The sequence below is a fragment of the Fukomys damarensis genome, unplaced genomic scaffold (genome assembly GCF_012274545.1).
Source record: "Fukomys damarensis isolate Sample0158 unplaced genomic scaffold, DMR_v1.0_HiC HiC_scaffold_7, whole genome shotgun sequence".
NCBI lineage: Eukaryota > Metazoa > Chordata > Mammalia > Rodentia > Bathyergidae > Fukomys > Fukomys damarensis.
This window is the reverse complement of record NW_022900919.1, coordinates 1,637,538-1,647,263: the sequence shown is the minus strand read 5'-3', so window position 1 is coordinate 1,647,263 and position 9,726 is coordinate 1,637,538. Positions and strand designations below refer to the sequence as shown.

Genomic DNA, 9,726 nt, shown 5'->3' with positions numbered 1-9,726 from the left:
CAGAGGAGAGTCCGGCGGTCAGAGGCGGGGAGCGCACGGAAGAGGAGACGCCGGGGCGGAAATACGGACAGAGGGCCGCCCGAGGTCCCTGTGGGCCCCGCGGCCTGAAGCCTCCACGGGAGAGGCCGGCTGAGAAGCTGTGTCCGGGGCGGACACCTGCCGGGGACACCGCGGCCCCGAGCGGCTGCCTCGCACATCTCTCACTGTACTGGAAACCTGGCTCACGTCCTGTTCCTGCCAACGTACTCTTTCCTTTAAAAATCACAATTGGGGCCGGGGATTTAGCTCAGCGGTTCAGTGGCCCGCCTCACAAGCGCAAGGACCCGTGTTCGATCCCCGGTACCAAAAAAAAAAAAAATGACACTTGTGTTCTTTAAAGCGCCACCTGCGTCTGGCAGTGTTTCTAGATGCTTTAAAAGAATCACAGCCTCTGACCCTGTCACTTCACCTCTCCTAGAAAGATGTTAATCATTGCACAAAAGGAGAAACTAAGTAACAGTACAAGAATCGCTGCATTGTAGAGCTGAACAGAACGAACATACTGCCAATAAAGATTACTTTCTCTAGCACATTTTCGTGACACGCCACAACGTTGGCGAATTCATTCAAACACGTCTAAGGACGCGGCTCCCCTACGAGAGAGGGCACCGCAGGCGCAGGAGGCACAGAAGGCACCGAAATGGAGAGGCTCCTCTCAGAGCTCCAACTGTGCTCTCGGCCAAACTACAGCACTGAAGTTTCAGAGCAGGCAAACGTTCCTTCTACGGGAAGAGTAGAGGGAGCGCGCCACTCTTCGCTCCTCTTTCTCACCCGAGGCAGCGCAATGCCAAGCCCACCCCGCGGAGCAGAACGGAGCAGGGGGGCAGTGTTACCATGCCGGAGTGGACCGTCGCCTGCTCAATGTAGCGTGCAATGCCCGTGACGAACGCATTTCTGTCTTCGAAGTTAGTGTTGAAGTTTGGCTGCGTGAAGGAGAAGACTTGGTGAGGCCCTGACCCTGACCCTAACCCTAACCCCAGCGCAATGCCAAGCCCACCCCGCGGAGCAGAACGGAGCAGGGGGGCAGTGTTACCATGCCGGAGTGGACCGTCGCCTGCTCAATGTAGCGTGCAATGCCCGTGACGAACGCATTTCTGTCTTCGAAGTTAGTGTTGAAGTTTGGCTGCGTGAAGGAGAAGACTTGGTGAGGCCCTGACCCTGACCCTAACCCTAACCCCCCCCCACTGGTCCGGCAGGGGCAGCTCCTCCAGCAAGTCCACATTGGACAGCGCGTCCTCCAGCGTCACCTGGGCCGCCATCCTGGGCCAGCACAGGACTCAGAGCCACCTGTTCCGAGGAAGCCCAGCAGGCTTTCTAGGTGGGACCCGACTCCCGGCCCCTTCCCTCCTCCCCGGGGTCCTGGGTGTGACTAACGCAGGCCTGGGCAGTCCTTGGGGTCCGGTTGAAAACAGGACGAAGGCAAAGTTAAATAGATGGGCAGTGGTCCAGAACAGGTGACTTTAGCGTAAACTAAGTCCGGGCCTGAGGGAGTTAGCGCACCAAAACGGACTAGGGGCCTCAAGCAAACAAGACATAAAGAATGGGTCCTTAACAAAATGCGAGATCCTGGAGGAAGTAAAATGCTCACATCCCCACTGCTCACAGCTGCTGTGCCCAGGGCTCCCTGGAGGGTCTGACAAGCCCACCCCAGGCCGAGGAGGAGCAGCACCTCCCCAGTGCTGGGAACTGAGGGAAAAGATGAGGGCTTTGCTAGCTGAGGGGCCACCCAGGCTCACACCCGTGCCAGCGCAGTGGTGCAGTTGGCGCTCCATCCCCTCCCACTGGACTTGCTGTGACCCAGTGTGGGACTGGAGGAGCAGTACGGCCCCAGATGGGCACTAGGGACAGTCTCAACCTGACTGCGCTCAGGGAGGGTAGGCAGGGTCCCGGGAGGGAGAGCAGTAAGGGGCTGAGGGACTCTGAATGTAGAAGCCCTTTGTCAGACGGTGGTGGTGTGGGGGCGAGGGCGGGCCTGGTCAGCGAGCCTCAGGCCACTGGCTGGAGATGCAGGAGGGAAGCCCCAAGGACCAGGGAAGCCCCAAGGGCTGTGTGAAGGGAACTGCAGCCTGTCCAGCACCTGTGATCCAATCCCCTTCGCCAGACCATGGCCAGGGTGGCACAGGGGGCAGACCCAGCCAGCACTCAGCGGCTGTGTACACGGCCCACCGCGCAGAAGGCAGGCCGCAATGTCCAGGTCGTCTGCCTGTTATGACAGAAACCCAGAGTTCTCCTCTACTCAAGGCTGACCCAGGAGCAGTTCACCTCCTCTGAGAGCCCAAGGCCAACACAACACAGGCTGCAGTTATCTGCAGGACCTAAAGGCAGCCACCATGAAAGGTCCTGTAAATAACCATAACCCTCCCGAGCGGACAGAGGCTGGAAGTCAGCAGCAAACAAACAAAACACCAAGAAGAAAGAGCCAAATGGGAGTTTTAGAACTAAAGATACAACAGAGAACATCTAAAATCACCTTACACAAGCTCAGAGCAGAGCAGAGATTCAGCGTCTGAACGCTAGAGAGAAAAAAGGGCAGGGCAAAAATAAAGAGAGCTTTGGGGACCTTCAGGACAAGAGCAGAGGTCTAATGTGTGCGAGGCTGAAGGACAGAAGCAATTACTGAAAACTCCCGAAATTTGGAGACTTTTGTTTACAGATCCAAGAAACTCTCTTGATCCCAAGGAAAAACAGCTGGAATAACTCAGTTTCCCCTCAGAGACCAGGCAGCCAGGAGCAGGACCCACGGCTGTGCACAGGCCAAGCAAGCACGGCGCACTGGGCTGCACCCTGTCCCCGCCGGGCCCTCTGCACAGGAGTGAGCACCAGCTCCGCGGAGTCCCGGAGGCAGCGTGGCCAGCAGGGCCGAGGGCAGCTCCAGGACGTGGAGGTGAGGCAGAGACCACAGAAAGGGCAGATGAGTGGCCGGGACTTTTCCAACAACTCTTTGGAGATGCTTGGTAGAGAGGAGGCAAAGACACCACTGTCGGGCGCCCAGTCCACAAAACTCCTGAGCAAGCCCCTAGCTCCATACAAAGACAGTCGTAAGTATCTGTGTATAGTTGAACTGCATAAACCTAAGACGGCTAGCATAAAGGAGAGGCAAACCTTACAGCCGTAAGATCTCTACATCCTACTAGAAGTAGTGAAATTGTGCTTCTCACCAGACTGTGAAAAGCTAAGAAGCCTATTTTGTAACCCTCAGAGCAGCTATTAAAACAAAGCTATATGAAGCAAAATAGAAAAAAGCAAAAGTGTACTGTGAAATGTTCAAGTAACCTAAAAGAAGGCGGGATGGGCCTGAGTGCAGCTGGGGCAGAGCACAAACTCAGCATGCCAAGACCCTGGGTGCAGGGTCCAAAAAGGCAGGAAAGGAAGCAGCAATGAAGAGAAATCGAACAGAACAGGCCTAAACCCAAATGTGTCAACAAGATTAATTATAAATAATTTTAAACACCAATTAAGACAGATTATCAGAATGGATTACAAAAATACCACCCTGGAAGATGTGGTGGTGCACACCTATAATCCCAGCACTCAGGAGGCTGAGGCAGGAGGGTTGCCGTGAATTTGAGACCAGCCTGGGCTACACAGCAAGTCTGAAGACAGCCTGAACTACATAGCAAGGCCCTGACTCCAAAATCTAAACCAAACCAAACCAAACCAAACCAAACAAACACAAACCAACTCTCCCGAGCATGGTGGTACATACCCAAATCCAGCTACTCTAGGAGCTTTGACAGGAGGATTGGAAATTCAAGGCTAGCCTGTGCAACTTAGCAAGACCCTGTCTCAAAATATAAAAAGGGTTGAGGGCGTAGCTCAGCGGCAGAAATTCGGTAAGTTCGATCTTCAGATACCACATATACACAAACAAGAAAATTAAATTTAAGTTTTTAAAAAGTTCAATGTTTAAGTCCCAACCCATATAGGGCAGATTTGCCTCACACAGAAGTAGGTAGGCTGAAAGTACAGGAGAAGCCGTTCCCAAGCCAGCAGCACACCAGTCAGAGGAGGCTGGAACGGCCATCAGTACCCACAGAGTTCAGGGAGGGAAACGCTCAGGGACAGAGAGGGACACCAACGGCAGGACGGACCAATGGAGAAACAGGCAGATGGAAGAGGGAGCAGCTCCCAGGGGCTGTCGGGCACTCGGCGGAACTCGAGGGCGGTGATCGCGCCGCCCGCGAGCGCAGGGACGGTCCTGGAGCGCCCTCCTATCAGCACCCAGCTGGCGTGTCTCCAACTTTAAACTGAAGTGAGGCACTTAGAATGGGGAAGCTACACACTTCCCTTCCTATCGTCACAACGTGCGGTCTCACAAGTCAAGAAAGCCGCGCAGGACGGCAGGGCACGGAGCCGCTCAGACCGAGGCCCGGGCCGGATCGCTGTCCCACAGCACTGTCCCAGAAGGCCCCAGGGCCCATGCAGGCGCCTGGACACAGGCACACGGGGAACAGAGACCCGCAGTGCACCTGTAGGTCAGCTGCAAGACCCACTCTGCCCCACCAAGAAATCAGAAAACAGCCTGGGCCACACGGCCTCCCACACTCTGCAGCTAGGGAGACCCCTCTGCCCGTCCCGCCGAGGAGAGGCCTGCGGACCCACACGGGAGAGAGGGGCTGGCCAACGTACAGGCTGACTCATAGGAGTGACACTCCGTGTCACACCCCAGGAAAACCCCAAATGCGCAACTTATTCCAAACAACCCTCGATGGGTTTCCTGCTCTGTATAAGAACTACAGTAATCCCAGCACTCCGGAGGCTGGGCAGGAGTTTAAGGCCAGGCTGGGCTACACTGTAAGCTTAAGGTCAGCCTCAAATATACAGCAAGACACTGTCTCAAAAAACAACAAAATAAATTGACTAAATTAAAAATTTAAACATAAAGAACGGCAAGATTGATGTGTTCACACAGACAGTGGAATACTATTCAGCCTTAAAAGGAAGGAAATTCTGATACACACTGCAGCCTTGAGGATTACGAAGTGAACTAAGCCCGGCCTACAAGGCAAAGTCTGTATTTTCCTTTCCTTTCCTTTCTTTTGGTCTTACTGTGTTGCGCAGGCTGGCCTGAAACTCCTAGGCTCAGGGATCTTCCTGCCACAACCTCCCAGCGGCTGGGACTGCGAGCGTCCTCTCCCGCCAACGTGGGTGCCCTTTTCTGAGGGTCCGGACACGTGAGGCTGGCGGGGGCACTGCGCTGTTTACTGTTTACTCCGGCTTCCGTTTGGGAGAGGAAGGGACTCTGGGGAGGGAGGAGGGAGGATCGCCCTGCAGCGTGAATGTTCTCAGCGCCTCAGACCTGAACATCCAAAACTGCTTAAAATGGCGAGCGGTACGTTAAGTGTATTATACCACAATTCAAATGTGAAGGGTAGGAAATAGAGATCTTCACTGTGGATAAACCCAGCACGGCTCAGAACTTGGGGACACACAGGCAGTCTGCAGCAGAGACCTGCTGAGGGGGGCTGGTTCGGCCTGGACTGTCCCCCAACCTGTGGCACTACGGGGAGGCAGGGCACAGCCGGAGGAGTTGACATCACCGGGACAGGGTCTCGGGCCTGGGCCTCTTCCTGTCTCTCTGCCTCCAGGCTGTGCCATCACACACTGCCACCTCCTGGGGCACCGCAGAGACCCCGAGTCAGAACCAAGCCTCCCTCCTGGTAAGGTGATTAACTCAGGTAACTTGTTACAGTCACAGCTGCTAACACAACTGCTCAGCAAGCCAGGCCTCTGGCTACTCTGTCTCCTAAGCAGCTGGGACTTGCTATCTTGAGTAAATCACTCTTAACCCTGCAGGTCTCTCCTACCCATCACAGCTTCACAAAATCTCACATGATTAATAATTAAGGTTTTTATTAAATAAATTACTATTTGGGTCGGGGATGTGGCTCAGTTGTGCCTCCCCTGCCTGGCAAGCGCAAGGTCCTGAGTTTGATCCCAGGTACCGAAAAAACAAACAAACTAATAAATAAATAACTTTGTGCAAATAGAAGTAAAGCAGCCGTGTGTCCCGCAGCCGTGCCAGCCAGCCGTAGGGAGCCTGTATGGCAGTGGCTCTGGGAGCCAACAGCCGAGCTGACACGTTCCTTGCCTGGTGGCATCACAGCCATCATTACAGGATCGTGGGAAACACCAGCCACGCACCTGGTGTCGCTGGTCCAGAAGCCCACTGTGCTGCCAGCTGTGTAAAAGTACAGCGCGCACAATTAGGTGCAGCACACGATACCTGAGAATAAAGGGGGCCGGGGATTTAGCTCAGCGGTCGGTGGCCAGCCTTGCAAGCTCAAGGACCTGAGTTCAAGCCCCGGTACCAAAAAAAAAAAAAAAAAAAAAAGAAAAGAGAAAGAGAGAATAAAGGGCGGTTACTAGCATACATATTTGATACACTGTTACAATCGTTACTCTGAAATATACCGTGCATCCTCCCTTGCTACATCCAGAGGCCACCCTGGAGCGACCTCTGCTCTAGGTCTCGTAGACACTGTTCTGGGAACCTGCGCCTGTCCCTGAGCAAGGCACAGCTGCACAGCTCCTGGAATGCAGGCCTGTGGATAAACGCTGGCCTTTGGGGGCTGGGACCAGGCAGAGGGGCGAGAACAGGATTTGAGTGAGCAAGGATGCACTAGCCGGCTCAGACCGACTCCAGGCCTTGGAAGCCAGAGTCTGTCCTGGAAGCTGGCTGCTGCCATGGGGCTTCCGGGCGCGGGGGCATCTGCTCTGAGAAAGTCCAGGGTCGACAAGGCCAGGAACTGAAGACAAGGTGAGGCGGGTGGGTGCCTGGGACACAGATAAACAGGCAGGGACCAGGAGTGGCATCGGAGCCTCCTGCTGTGAGGGAACATCTAGGAACAGCTGAGCAAGGGCCAGGTAGAGAGAAAGCAGCTGTCTTTGTGTCTGTTAAGATGGAAACTGCAGGGCAGCTCAACGCTAAGGTTGCAAAATGTGGGGAAGCCACACTCTGGAAAACGCAGAGCTGAAGGCATTCGCGCCTGGCTCAGCGCCTAGTCCCGGGTGTGTGCGGCTGGCCTGCATGCTGAATGCTAACCTGTAAGCCAATATGCTTCTCTCCAAAAGTGGATTTAGCTCTGTGGCATAACGCCTACCTTGCAAGCCCAAGGTCCTGAGTTCGATCCCCGGTACCAGGGGGAAAAAAAACTTCACAAAAGGAGTGCTTCCTTAGAGCGAGGGTTTCCTGTCATTTCCAAACTACTCATCTTAAAGTCTAAACTTGCAAGGAGTTCATCTAACTGTATAACCAAGCAAAGACAAACCACACAAAGTTTCTGCTAACATGTGAAAGGGGTGAGTTGATTTTCTTCCTCCTCTACATGCAAATAACAGCGCTTCTCAGAAAAGCACTAACTTCCAATATTTTTGCGCAATCTGTTCACATGTAAAAAAAAAAAAAAAAAAGTCCTGTCTGGAAGAAAAGCACACTCTCTGACTTGTTCCTTTCTCCCCCGAATGTTAAATAGCAGAGCGTGGGACAGAGCCATGTGAAGCAGGGGTACACGGCTGCCGAGCAGAGACAGCTGCCGTGACCAGCTGGGCAAAAGGCTTTTAATTAAAAACCAAATCATTTTCCAGCCCAGGTCTGTACTGGATAAGTCCTTTTTTATGCGCAAAAATTTCAAATTTTATTTTCAAAACCAGCAACTAAAATTAAGCTAGTTTGAAATGGAGCGTGCTGAGGGTTGGGCCTCCTCCCCAGTCTGTGGGCTCCGCAGCTACAATCCGGGTCGGGGAGGAGGGTGGCATCTGCTTTCCGACCCCTCCCCAGGCTCCTCCCACTGCCACAAGCAGTCCAGCCGCTCTGGCTAAGCCACACCCCACTAGGCAAACTCCCTTCTGCCACCTTCTTTCCTCACTCCGTCCCATCACTCCCACGTCAGTGCTTGGGGACTCTCACTGCAGCCATGTTTCCCAAACCTTGTTCCATGGAACCCTGGGGTGCCTTACGATGCCAAGCAAATGCAGCTTGGCTGTTACCTATTTGTATACGGGGCCGCTTTCAAGGGGCTGCATGAGAGAGTATTCTGATGATAAATAAACAAACACCACCACAAGGCAGGGAAGGGGCCCAGGCTGCACAGAATCAGGCCACTCCTCCTGTGATGGTGCAGGGCTGTCCTCAGCCGCCCCTGCTCAGTCCCCACACCAGACCCCACACCGTGCCTGCATTCCCACCTGCCACAGAGCCTGGGGCCGGGCGGTGGGGAGGTGCTCCCTGGTGGGGTCAGCTGTTCTCTGCAGTGCAGTCCAGAGAGCTGGCAGGGTGCACTAACTGCATTTCCTTAGTGAATCATCCGTCACAAAGGATCCGACACACTTTCAAAGTCAGAGAGAAGACACGGGCACTCCCAGCTCAGTTCACACCCCAGCATGCGTGGGATGCAAGCGGCTGGGTCAGCCTGAGCGGCCCCTCTGAAGGAAGAGAGACAGCTGCCCCGTGCAGGAGGCCAAGGCAGCAGCTCAGTGTTCTCTGTTAAAAAAACAAAACTAGCCGGGCGTGGTAGCGCACGCCTGTAATCCCAGCACTCGGGAGGCTGAGGCAGGAGGATCGCTGTGAGTTTGAGACCAGCCTGGGCTACATAGTGAGTTCCAGGTCAGTCTCAACTACGTAGTGAGACCCCGTCTTAAAAAACCAAAAAAACAAAAAAAAACAGAAAACTGCAGCCCAGTCTTTTTAATGAACATAGGCACAAAATTCTCAATAAGAGTCTGGCAAGTAGAATGCAACACATCATCTAAAAAATCAAACATTATGACCAAACAGGCCTCATCCTAGTGAAGAAATAATGGTTCAATGTATGCAAATCAGTCCACGTAACACATCCCATAAACAGATGCAAGGACAGAGATCACACAATCGTCTCAATAGACACAGAAAAATACTGACAACATTCAGCATCCATTTAGATTCCAACAACCCTGGAAAAGGACGAAGAATGAAGACCCTCATCTCGATCTGATAAAAGCGTAACGGCGAAGTTACCACCAGCATCATATTCAACACAGAAAAGTTGAAAGTGTTCCCTCTAGAGTCAGGAGCCAGACGAGGGTGTCCAATACGACCCTTGAAACATTAGCCAGAGCGACCAAACGAGAAAAAACAGTAAGCGGGCTCCGTCTGGGAAGAGCAAAGCCAGTGCAGTCCTACCTGGCTCCAAAGCTGCTGCTTGGAGGGGAGGAGCGGCCGTGTCTCCCCTGCAACACTGCGCCCCCGAGTGCCACCTCTCAGGCCGCCCCGGTTCTCCCAGAACAGAGGAAGTGGTGGGACGCTGGCCGGCGGGCACGCACACGGGCCTCTGTGCCCTCCCTTCCCAGGAAGCGCCCGCCTCCCACCCACCGGGCCTGCTGCCCTTCTTCCCCTCTTCGGTGGCTCCAAGGAGCTCCCGACACCCACGGGCCTCGGCAGCTTCCACCCAGGGCCAGCCGAGCTGTCAGCGGCTGCCTGAGGCCACCTCACACCCCCCAGTCGCCAGCAGAAACCCTGCCTGGGGTTGAAGGACACGGGCGTCACCTCGATCCCCTCCCTCACACGTGCTGAGTCCCACGACGAGTGGCCTCGGAGCCGGAGGGACCTCACGGCGGAGGCCCTGCCTTTGCGCACGGAACACGCCACACACCCCACCAGGCCACGAGCAGAAAGGCCGGACGCAGAGAAGGGATCCTCCGGGGAAGCAG

At 54.4% G+C, this 9,726-nt stretch overlaps 1 protein-coding gene across 1 annotated transcript in view; it reads right to left on the bottom strand.

The window, feature by feature from the left end:
• Positions 1-9,355, bottom strand: part of Cyfip1 (cytoplasmic FMR1 interacting protein 1) — a 57,491-nt gene extending 48,136 nt beyond the window's left edge. The window contains exons 1-4 of the mRNA XM_033761040.1: positions 9,200-9,355; positions 1,225-1,326; positions 1,124-1,137; positions 873-991 (exon numbers count right to left, since the gene is read on the bottom strand). Coding sequence (XP_033616931.1) covers positions 873-991; positions 1,124-1,137; positions 1,225-1,298 — 207 coding nt within the window. The 5' untranslated portion in view covers positions 1,299-1,326; positions 9,200-9,355. The remainder of the gene's footprint in view (positions 1-872; positions 992-1,123; positions 1,138-1,224; positions 1,327-9,199) is intronic.
• Between the last annotated feature and the right edge of the window lie 371 nt (positions 9,356-9,726).